Genomic DNA, 12,963 nt, shown 5'->3' on the forward strand with positions numbered 1-12,963 from the left:
CACGTATTAGTAATGCCAGCTGAAAAACCCCTGAAAATCCTGGAAACCTGCCAAAGCGATGAATTCACACTCATAGAAGAACCCAGCCTTGTTGAAATACCATTCAACTGCGGAATCACAATCGGAGATTTCAAATTATGGAACAAAAAAGAAATTGTGAAAGGCCATCCTTTAACCATTCCAGAAATCAAAATAAACAAGATTGATCCTGAAGAGTTGGAACCCGGAAAAATTCACCTAAAATCCATAGACCTGTTGCTTGCCTGAGACTTGAAAAGAATTGTTGTCACGCCGCCACTGTCATTACTATTTTAAATTTATCGTATATACCGTGTATAGTTTTTCTAGAAAACATAATAAGTTTCATCTGTTCATATTCACTTTAATCAGTTAACCATTTCGAATCGAATTGATATCGTACTGATAAGCATAGGTCAAAGTTTATTTATACTGAATCGAAATATTGAAAAATGTCTCTCCTAGCATACCTTTCAAGTTTTGTTCTGATTGCACTTGCAATAAAAGTTTATTTGAAAGTCACAACACGCTGGTGTCAAAATAAGGTTTGCCTAGTCGGAAAAACCGTTGTTGTTACAGGGGCAAACTCAGGTGAGTTGGTTTTCTTGGTTATAAAAATAATTAATGCATACCGAGGAGAAGTGTAATTTGATTTCTCCACTTGGTTTCGAGAACTTAAATTCCAAATGAATTTATAATGATCACTTTCTAAATTTTCAGAAAATAAAATGTAATGATTTGAAAAATCCAACAGTTGAATTGCGCGGTTCAATTTTTCAGAACAAAATATTTTGGTTTTCTACAAAAACAACAGAAAAATGAAAATATTTGAAACACTAAGTCGAAAATAAAAAAAAAATGTCAATCACAAACTAAAAATTATCCCGAAAACAAATCTGTTTCACATTTTATTGACACTATCGTTAGATTTTCACTTTACTGTTTACAAAACCGTGACAAGTGTATTACTCTACGATAGCTTCGTTAGACGTACCTATACAACACTACACAATAGATTTTTCTGTCTGTTGATCACGCTATTGTGAAACTGTGAAATGTGTTACCTAAGTACATCATCAGGGATTTTCATCAATCATCGACCCATTCCATCGCCCAAATCTGTTTGGTTATAATGACACGTGAATCATTTTTCCTGAAGAATATAATTCAACGTTGATTATGTGAAGTTGGTGACATTTTTCGTGTTTCTAGTCTTCTGGTGTATTGCAGATATATCCACGAATATTTTTATCAGAATACTAGTATGCAAAAAGGAGAGAGCTGATTCAAATTATCTATTCTATTAGTCAAGCAATATCTATCTGAAAGATTTCAGTCTATGATCTGCCAGTGATATACTCGTAGATATGGCTGGCCGCGAGTAAAAACTATGTTTTACGATCCTAGTTTAAAATGACAAACATGTTTATTTCAAGCAGGAAAAATTCCAAATTTTCTGTGTAGGTATATTACCTAATTGTATCATCGGGTTCTTTCTACTGGTTAACCGATTATTGTGAAAAATATGGTGATAACACGTGAAATGACGGATGACATCAAGAATTTTGTAAGCACCAGCATAAATTCAATTCTTGAAGAAGACGATTTTATCAAGCAAACTGCAATTTATCAAGCAAAAGTTATCAATAGCGTAACAAATACTATTGCTACAAAAATTGCTGAGTTAGGGCCAAAAATAAAGAAATTCATGTCATTAGGAACTTGAAAGGAGAGATTTCTGTCCTGAAGTACGAGAACGAACTTATTGTAATTAAGCATGATGAAATCGATAAACAAGTTATGGATATAAATTTGAGGTCATTCAGAGTTCAAGAACAGGGAAATGGAAATAGAATAGATTGTGAAACTTTTCAATTCAAATCTGGCTATTCAAATTGGTAAAGCAGAAATATACTTGCACTAGAATGGGAAAGAAGTTGCACTGGCCAATGCACATTGGAAGTACATACTAGTATTATAACAAGTCGAATTCCAGTATTGTGTTAATGGCTCTCGTTACTGCTGATAACAATTTTTTCTATGTTGACGTTGGCTACCAAAATGGAATTTTTGATGAGGGTGGATTTAAAAACTGCTAGTTGTATGAAGACTTGGAAACAAACAAGTTAAATGTTCCCGAATGTAAACAAAAATGTACCAATTGTTTTTTGTTGCGGGCAGCCATCCACCAAGAAATATTTATGTGCCTGAATGGACATTCTCAAGAAAGTAAATGTACAGGTCATTCCTGGTTCTTGGCGGAATGACCGCAAAAATATTACATCTTCTACTTCTTTAGGGAATATTCCGCGAGGATCATCGATTTCTACGAACAATATCGGAATTCGCTGATGATTTCTCTTCAAACGATCATGCCTAAAAGTATGTACCTCTTTCAGATATATTTTTGTTAATATTTGAAATAGTAATGTCATTAAATCAAAAAACTATACCATTCAGTTTATTCTCAAAAGGTGTTCTTGTTGCACTGAATAATACTTATTGATGTTGTATCTTTTCTGGATCCTCCAGAAACTTCAAAGCATTCAATTCAAACCACTTCAAAACAAGGGCGGATTCAGCTTTGGCGCCAGGGGGTTACATAATCGTGATCAAGTCACAAGAAGTTATAATTCAATTTTGAAAATAATAGATACAAGTAAAAAGAAAGTATTTTTATTATTTAATGTAAGTACCTACTGTATTTGCAACCTATCTATATTTGAATAACAAAGTAAATTTTTCTTTTACGTCTTCTCTCGAAACGCGTTACCACGTCATCTACTTCGATGGACGTGAAAGCGTAGGCTCTTCAAACATCCTCGTCCATGAAAAGTAATTAGGTAGGTACATAAGTCACACTCTAAGTAGATGTATAATCGAAGTAAACGATATTGTGCACTCTCAAAGGCCAAAAAACCAATACATAAAAATGAACCAGCAGCGAACTAGCCCACGTGGATTGAAAAATTGGCGGTTCGTATTGGCTAATTTTTACTAACCGAGTTTTATAATTGGCCGAAGAGTCGATAAATTAAATTTGAAGTCATCGAATAGAATAGAAATCGGGGAATGTGGGGATGGTTATTGCCGTCTTGCCATCAATGTTCAGTTCATGAACTGATCGCGATTTGAGTGTTGAAATTCGATATTGGTGCAGTTATAATTACTTAAAATTTTTGTTATCGCTTCAAAATGTGGCGACCTTGGAGAATATGTTTCAATGTATATAAAAATCTACATCTCAAGTTTGGTTTCGAAGGAAACAAACTATTACAAGCAACATCAGATTTGACCGAAATTTCTTTTTCAACTGTACGTAAAATCGTCAAGAACAAACCTCATGAACGCAAGACGCGATGTGATACAGGATTATCAAAACCTTCATCCAATAAAATCATTGAAAAAAACAATATACGACTGCTACAAAAGCAATGAGATTCCTACAACTGAAATCATAAGGAAGAAATTGAATACTTTCGGCAATAACGTGAGCTACTGTGACAAAACTCTTCAGAATTGAATAAAAAAACTAGGATTCAGATTTAAAATAATAAACAAACGTCAAGCAGTTATGGAAAGCAGAAGAATAGTGGAATTGCGTGACAAATACTTAGAACAAATAACTAAATATAGACAAGAACAGCGGCAAATTTTATATTTGGACGAATCATGGTATGACACTCACGACACAGTTACGAAAAGGTGGACTGAGGGTTCGGGAATGTATACGTCTAACATGCCTGCAAACAAAGGATCGCGACCAATCATAGTGCATTGGGGGGGAAAGTAAAGGATGGGTTCCGAATTCTTTGAAATTATGTGGAAAAAAACTTGCGGACTGCAATGTTGACTATCATAAGATCATGAAAGCTGAAATTTTGAAGGAATGGTTTGAAAACACATTGATCCCAAATTTGGATGCGAATAGTGTAATAGATCTTGACAACGCTTCCTATTATTCGCGACAGCTCATCAAAGTACCGAATGAAAATTCAAGAAAAGATGAAATACAAAGTTTTTCAATGGATAACAATTTGTATTTTGAAGATTACTATACGAAAAACCAACTACTTGAAGTTTTATAGACAAAAATATTCGAAAAAGTGTATGCCCTTGAGAGTATTGCTGAAAAGTATGGACACACCATACTGATACTTCCCCCCTACTTTTGTGTTTTCAATCCCATCGATTTGATTTGGGGAAAATTGAAACAAAGCATCAGACATAAGAATCATTTTTAAAAATCTGATAAGAAGGTAATAGAGCTAATTAGAGAAAAAGTATCTAATATTACCAAAGAAGACTTACAGAAAAAGATTAAAAAATAATTTTAGGTGAAAAAGATTATATGGAGATTGGATAAGTCAATATTAATGGTGAAAATACATTCATTATTCAATTGATTTAAATGACGACAGTGATAGTGAAACTATCTTCGAGCTTTCCAAGAAAATTAGTAAAGAGTATTTTCAATTATCACCCTGCTATTTGAATCGCTACTTTCCCACTCACTAATATAAACGAAATATTTATTATATATATTTTTATATATGTTTTTATTACAAAAATATTGTATTGTTATTGTGATTCTTATATGATCAGAAATGATTATTGAATAACGAAATCAGTTATCTAGCTAACAATTTAATAAAGGGGAGCTGTTGGAAGGTAGGTTGCATTATATCGTCAACTTGAACTATACCTACTTATCTACGAGGAACTTTAAGAACATTATCAACAGTAACATTTGAGTTTGAAGTGTCACAAGAAATGGAACGAGACATATGAAAAATGGTAGCCGTGGCGGTGGCACGGTAAAATTTCAAATTTTCGATGCGTTAATTTCCGAAAAATGCGTTTGCCGTAAAACAAACTATTACATTAAATTAATTAAATATAGCAAGTACTTAAATAAAATGTATACTGTGACCAAAATATATAAACCATTATGTTTAGCAATTTTAATTAGTGGTCCACCTAGGTTCTGGACCCAGCCCAGGGGAGGGCCTTAAATCCCTCTGGATCCGCTCTATCCTCGAAATATAAATGTCAATCCGACCTCAAATCATATGAAAACTTAAATCTGCTTTTATTATCAGGTAGTTAAAACGCACGAATGGCGTCCACATCTAATAATTTTTTTTGGAGTACCGACTTTCATCGGATGATCTTCGAACTGCCTCACCTCGCACCGTGCGTCGCACAACAAAATGTAGTTTGTCGCGCCTCGAAAACACATGCACATACGTATGTTCGTTCTCATTCGCCTTGCCTCGTTCCCGTTCGTGCTTAGATGATTGCGGGCCTTCAAGGAGTCCGCACCGCAGTTCAACCTATCGATAGATAGAGTAAAATGTATTATTGAAAACACAACCCTGTATTCATACGTTTAATCATAATATGCGGTTTTTACAAAATGTTTCGGAAGATTATATTGAATACCTGATTAATTGGCATATTATTTCAGGATTAGGATATGAAGTTTCTTTGGAATTCGCTAAACGAGGTGCACGAGTAATTTTGGCATGCAGAAACGAAGATAAAGCTAAGCAAGCAAGAGATCAAATTATTAGTGAAACTCAAAATCCAAATGTAGTTGTGAAATTGGTTAACATGGCCTCACTGGCCTCCATTAGAAACTTCGCTTCAGATATACTGAAATCGGAAAAGAGGTTAGACATCTTGATCAACAACGCAGGTACCGGTATCTTGAGGAATGAGTTTACTGAGGACGGATTGCAAGTTCTAATGCAAGTGAACTATTTTGGATCAGTTCTGTTGACAATGCTTTTAATGGGTAATATTTAAATTGCTGCGTTGAATAAATGGGTATATAGTATTTTTTCCAGATTTATTGGAAAAATCTTCACCAAGCAGGATAATAAATGTATCATCAATTTTGGCAAAACAAGCAAATTTAACCAAAGGAAATTTGAACACTTATACTGGAATGTCTGTATGTTACCCTAATAGCAAATTAGGACTCATATTATTTACCATGAAGCTGGCTAAATTATTAAAAACATCGAGCGTTAGCGTTTATTCTCTACATCCAGGAGTAATAGATACGAATATATTCAATAACGTGCCAATAGTAGGAAGCATAATAACCCAGTATTTTGCAAAATATTTCTTTAAGGTACAAGTATAAAATTCAGTTCTCCTTGAAAACGAATAATGAAAATTATAAAATTTTCTGTTTCTGATCCGATTGATGGATGACATCGGTTTTGTTGATACTTGGTTTTACTTTTCAACTTGAACACAACTTTGGTTTCTGTTTGATATATAGAAATGAAAAGATAATTTTCCGTACCGTCAACAACAACTTTTTATTTACATAATACACTCTCAATTATTTTTTATACAGGGTCAAACAGGAAAATTAATACAAACATACTATAAAATTGAATAAATAAGGTGAACAAAGACAAACGTTTCAAATTAAACTTCCGCAGGAACACTTCCTCCCAGCAGTGATGAAATCTTATTATTCACTATTTTTCGTGTTTGTCAACATCTAGAAGACTAAGTTTGGAAACAGGTCTTCTGTATGTATCAATATTTGTTTTTACATCAAACACTCGTACATAGCCATCTGCACCTGAATATGTCGCAGTTACTACACCTTTGGGCCAAATGTTTCTTAAGAATTGGCTGTCGACTATAATCACTATGTCTCCCACCTTGATTTTTCTTGTAGTGATGTGCACCATTTCGTTCTCCTGGTTAATAACAGCTGCATAGGCCTGGGCACTTGAATCACAGAAAATATGATTCTGTATTTCTTCGGCTTCAAAAATATTGAAAACGTAACAATGAGGAATAGACAGAGTTGAGATTTTTTCAATATTTTTAACACATATTCTTCATATTTTCACCATTTCTTCATTCAGTTCACCATCCCATCCAACATTCAAACGCCAAATGTTCTGAAGAAGAATTAGAGCAGCTATTGTGAAAGTATTTAGGGATCCAAAATGATCAAAGATTGACATGACTGTTTTTCGTACTTCCCTTTTTGTTACGTTTTTGGCAAGTAACACTTTGAGATCTTCGGGTCCCACTTTATTGAAAAAGAAAACACATCTTGATTTGGGTTCCAAAATAGTCCTAAAATTCTCGCAGTGGGTCAAAACAACTCCTTTTCTAAGTCCATATTTTTTTTTCTGGAATTTTTAAGCTCTTCTAGTATGTACTTCAAAATATCTTTGGAAATGCTAGACCAGTTTCGCATGACAAAAACCTTCTCGACTATTAACTTCTATTACATCCGATGATATTTTTTTGCTTCTTCAGTGGTATCTACACTATCGTGTTAGGAATCACACGTTGAAAGGTAAGACCTCGTTAATCCTTAGCTCGCACAAGTTTCGACTTTTGAGGGTCGTCGTTAGGGGTGCGACAGCTGGTTAACGGAGAAACAGATTTTAAACAGAACAGTCATCGACGTAGTGTTGCTCTCTAATTGCTTTTAAAGTTTTTGAAAATTCCGCCTCAAACTCGGCAGCATTTCTTCTCATAATATATTCGGCCGATGTTGGAGATGACACTACCCCGATAACCATAGCCGTCATTTCATATTCTTGCGTATTTTTGTCATGACTTCGTCTGTCTCTCCACAAAAATCTCTGTGCATTCCTATCCATAGGTCTGATTTTGATTCTAGGAGCATATTCTAAAATTCAACTTCCACAGGAACTTATACCATATGAAAAATGAAAATCAAAACTTTCATTTGTCTTTCAACATTATCAGTTGCATTGAAAAACACTAACGATTCTAGTAAATGAAGTCATGATGTCATATTCATAGTTAAAAATTTAATGAATATCATGAATTCAGTTGCATTATTTGACCTAAACTAACATGCATACATACGAGGACACTGCAAGTTGACTGAAAACTTCTAAAGATTAAAAAAGAAATAACTCAGTTTTATTGGAACAGTTGAAGGGAGAGGTTTGGACAATCATAATAACAGAATAACTTTCATTTGATGAACGACAAACTGACAAAACTTACATCATTTTTTATTAATTTCATTTCACCTGAGTTGTGGTGTACAAAAACATTTTTAGAATGTATCATATTATTTGAAAGATATTATTTATGAAAAAGTAATTATTATTACTGTTTTTTGACTAGTTGATCTTCTTCCACAATCTGGAAAATAAACATTGCTGAATCAATAGAGAAATGTGATGTAATGCGTTTTATGCAAACATGAATTGAATCATGAATTGAAACTTTTTCATTTCCAGAAGAAAGGCGTGAAACTTGACCATCTGGAAAGCATGGAAATTAATAAGTACGAAAATTATCAATATATAATGAATGCTTCAATCAAGTTGAAAATCTACCCGTTAGTTGAAATGTTATTACCAAATAATCATGCTTTGTCGCTCCAGAATCATAAATATGTAATATTCATTGATTTATTGACTTAGTTTTTCACATAATTTCATCGGGGAATAAGTATTTCCGCCTGCATTTACATGCTCTTACTTTTTAATGAAATGATTGTATCCGCATTTTTCGGGTACATGAAACTAGGTTAGAATTAATCTGAAACATATCCTGTTCGAGAAAGCTATTGTATAGCGAAACACGTATCGCAGTTTTGTAAAATTTTTATGGGGACAATCAAAATAAATCTCATCAGCAGGTTTGGAAAAAAACTATAACCAACGTCTTCATTGTTATAGAAAAAAAAAATGAAGCGGAACTCAGAGATTTACAGGAAACCTCTTGCAAATTGTTCTTTTACTTGAATTTGGATAATTATTGTTGTTGATAATTATTCCTCCACTTAGTCTTGATTATCATGGTTATTAGTATAACTCTAATGATGAGTAAAAAACATACAATAATATGTGAATTATCAGTAAATGCTAAAAAGGGGTGGCATTATGCAATTTGAAGTCAGTAATAGTTGACGATCTATTCCTTCGAAAATAAAAACTTCCATATAGAAGTTGCTCTCTATGGAATCAGAAGATTTACACATGATTCATTATATTGAAATTTACTCGTATAATACAATAAATCATCGATGTGTTTTTGTTGTAATGAGAACACTTCAAAGAATGGTGCCCGATTATTGGTTATTATGAAGTTCACTAAATCGTAACTGATTTTAACACAAATGACTGACTTAGGATCCTGATGTAACAGTTTTCTTCATGAATAACATTGATTAGGCGATAAAAACCTTTCGTGTCAACTAAAGGATACTTTGGATTGCAATTTTTCAGCAACAAATTCTTTATAGATGTATACTAGGAATTATTTTCAGTGGTCGTTATACTTATCCTTTATATGTAGTATATACATTTAAAATTTAATTTTGGAAACATTTTCAGACAGTTGAGGAAGGAATACAGACAATTCTTCATACAGCTCTAACTCCAGGGTTAGAAATATATTCTGGGAAACATTTCGAGGAATGTGATGTCGTAGAAACATATAAAACTGCTAGAGATTTGGAATTGATGGAAACGATTTGGAAAGAAACCATGAGACTGATAAAATGTGAAGAAATTTCCGAAAAACTACAACTCGACGCGAAAAGATAATTATTTGTACAATCATAATAATGTTTCATTAGCATCGATGTATATTATATTGGATATTTTTTCTTCTTAGTATTGAATATTGCAAAATATTTATTTAAGTTACAAGTATATAATTCGGTTCCAAAAAACACAGTTTTGAATAAATGAAAAAAATTGAACCCAAAAACAATTCAGCATCCAGATAGAATTAAAAAAAATAAACAAAACATTTCAGTTTAAATTTAGGAGATATAAATTTTTGGAAAAAAAGGTTTTGGTTTTCTGTTCTACTTCTAAAACTAATTGATGCACTACCATTATATCATCTGGACCCTCCTACTTGCGATATAAGATGCCATCGCTCAGGCATAGAAAATTAAAATTTTTTAAGGACAAAACACAAGCACTACGAGAAAATCCTTAAAGCTCAGCGCGGTGCCTGTGCGAAAGTAGCGACTCACATTGCATTTGAATCGCATTAGATTAAATCCATTTGGAAAAACGTTCTCGTGAAAGTATCTATAAAAGAGAGACAAATCTCCAACCTTTCTTCGATGTTCCAGACTATCAAGGTTGCACGTGATGTTATCGTCTCCAATCAGGCGGATGGCTCTTATCTGGATGGAATCAAGTAACTTTAGGGTGTTTGGGGGCAGAGCTCCATACATGAGAACAATACTTCAAAGAAGGTCTGATCTGAGCTTTATAAAGCATCAAAAGTTGCTGAGGTGTGTACAGTTTTCTGTTTCGGAACAGTGTTCCAAGCTTTTGAGAAGCAGCCTTTGTAATTCCAGCGACATGATTGTGCCAATACATGTTGGTGTCCATATTAACCCCCAACAAACTCATCGAAGCAGAATGCGGAATTATCTGACCTGTCATTATTATATTCGGTTCGGAGACATTTATCTTCTTGGAGAAAACCGATGTCTTGGTTTTTGTGGCATTGAATTGAACCTGGTTACTTTCACCCCAATTCGAAATCACTTCTAGATCCCCATTAAGATTTGCAACATCCTTGGTTTGTTCCAATAAGTCGTTGATATACAATAGAAAAAATGGGTTGGAGGCAATATAGTTCCCTGGGGAACACCAGCGTTGATAATGAAATTATTCGAGAGATATCCATCGACGGCCACTTGCAGGGAACGTTCTATCAGGAAGCTGAAGAGCCATACACAGAAATGATTCGACAAGCCATAGCATCGAAGTTAGGCCAGCAAACTCTTATGCCACACACGATCAAAAACTTCAGAAATATCAAGCGCAACATCTCTTGATTTTCCATGTTTCTTGATTGCTATATTCCAAATATGATACGATAGAAGGTCGCCTGTTGATCTTTGTTGAAGCCACTTTGATGATCGCTCAAGATGTTGAAGCCTTCCAAATATTTGAGGATATGGTGGTTTACGACTTTCTCCTTGATTTTTGATATCACTGATAGCAAAGCGCCTGATCTATAGTTATTTGGAAGATTTTTGTTCCATTTTTTGGGAATAGGCTGAACGCGAGCAATATTCCAACAAGAAGGAAAAGCCTTTGTGAGACAGGTTGAAAAGTCTATAAAATACTGGTACGAGTTCAGTAATTTCCGGCAATGTGGATTCTAGTGTGGGAATAGTGGGTGGTACCTTTTCCAGAAAATCGACTGTAGAGTGAGACACAAATTATTCAGTCAGTATATTTGCTTTTTCTATGGCTGTTGTTGTAATTGAACCATCCGCTTGTATTATTGGTGGAATTGTGGATTTTGTAAAGTTCTGATTAACAGCTTTAGCTACCGACCAAAAGGATCTATACCTGTATAAACATAAGATGTATTTATATTTATCACTGTTCTATATGAATGTATAACAAATCACATCTTTACTATAGCGAAAAGATAAAAAATACTAGATCTATCGAAAATTTAAATGTAAAAAAATTCATACACGACGAACAATTTTCTATTGCGGTCCTAAATTTTACAAACAAATAATAAATCATACATTAGAGAAGGCGAAACAAGGAAGAGAAAATAAGGTGAAATTAAAAAAAAATGCCAAAGGAAAAAGAATTATTCATTGATTGAATTCTATCATTTCCTTCAAGAATTCAATTGGATAGAATGTATATTTGCTTTGATATCAGTATATTAATAGGTATAATATGATTACCATTCATTCTAATTACCTAATGAAAATCCTGAATTATTCCAAGGGGATGCACGAAACAAGTGCCTAGAGTGCTTAGGAGAACGCTTGGGATAATAATAATGATAATAGTAACAGTAATAATGAGTTTATTCACATTAGAATATTTACAATAATGGCATAAAAAAATTTGGGTGTCATTTGCAAATAAACGGAGAAAACCCATTCAGGACCAAATGGTTGCGCATTGGTGTTAGGTCTGAACATAGTAAGTATTAAAAATTGAATTATGCTATGAAGACTTTCTGCTAAGCAGGTCAATCTCCTTTGCTGTGTCTATGTCAAAGTATACCACTTGAATAACGACTCTTTTATTTTCTAGCCTCTGGCAGTAATACCATTTCTGTTTGAAAAATCGTTGTAACTACACTGAAGCCGGACTCTTCAGCTTCTTGAAGTTAACGAAATTAACGAGACTGTGATCAGTCCTCAGAGTGAAACGATATTCCAACATTGGGTGTGAAAGAATTCAGGGAACTGTCTATCACAGCGGTACTCAACCTTTTTTTCCCTTGGGCCACACAACTGCTAGACCTTGCGGGCCGCAATAATAGAACGGAACTGAACAAACTACTTTCAGGTTTTGCGTTATTAGAGGTAGACGTTGTATGTAAAATACAATAAGACGCAACTGTAAAAATAAACCATTTATTAATCAGGCACATAAGTACTACATGCTACTCTCGAAACGTCGTCCAGGTGCGAATCACTTAGTCGGGATCTATAAACATTTTTCACATATTTCATTTTCGAATATGAGGATTCGCACAGGTAAGTTGACGCAAACAAGGTGAGGAGCAAGTGTACGCAATTTTTTAGCGTTTTGTAGGTATCCGGTACTAATTTCCAGAAGTTTTGGAAATATTCGTTCCCCACCCTCAGGCTCATACAAGCTAATAAGCCTGATGTAGTCCTTCTCGACCACCAGACCAAGACGATATTTGTCGTGGAGTTTTCAGCTCCTGGCGAGATGAATATTGTCAGAAAAGAGGAGGAAAAACGGATAAAATATCGAGATTTTCTCTTCGAACTCCGCAGACTCTATCCAGATCACTCTGTCAAGATGGTTGTTCCGATTATTGGAGTCCTTAGTGGAATGATGTCTTCTCTACTCTTGAATTTAAAAATCATACCGGCTTGCCGCACTAAGGCAGAACACTTAGCCGCACAGATGCAGAAGGCTGTCATTC

At 34.2% G+C, this 12,963-nt stretch overlaps 1 protein-coding gene across 1 annotated transcript; it reads left to right on the forward strand.

Annotated features, from left to right (window-relative positions):
- Positions 1-358: 358 nt before the first annotated feature.
- LOC111510596 (retinol dehydrogenase 11) lies at positions 359-9,646 on the forward strand. The gene is made up of 4 exons (XM_023166517.2): positions 359-609; positions 5,489-5,818; positions 5,871-6,160; positions 9,387-9,646. The coding sequence occupies exons 1-4, from the start codon at positions 471-473 to the stop codon at positions 9,597-9,599; spliced, it is 972 nt and encodes a 323-aa protein (XP_023022285.2). The 5' UTR covers positions 359-470; the 3' UTR covers positions 9,600-9,646.
- The last annotated feature ends 3,317 nt before the right edge of the window (positions 9,647-12,963 follow it).

This window comes from Leptinotarsa decemlineata, unplaced genomic scaffold, assembly GCF_025532065.1.
Source record: "Leptinotarsa decemlineata unplaced genomic scaffold, Ldec_3_MD MMD2_tig00000199_RagTag_RagTag, whole genome shotgun sequence".
In the NCBI taxonomy this organism is placed as follows: Eukaryota; Metazoa; Arthropoda; class Insecta; order Coleoptera; family Chrysomelidae; genus Leptinotarsa; species Leptinotarsa decemlineata.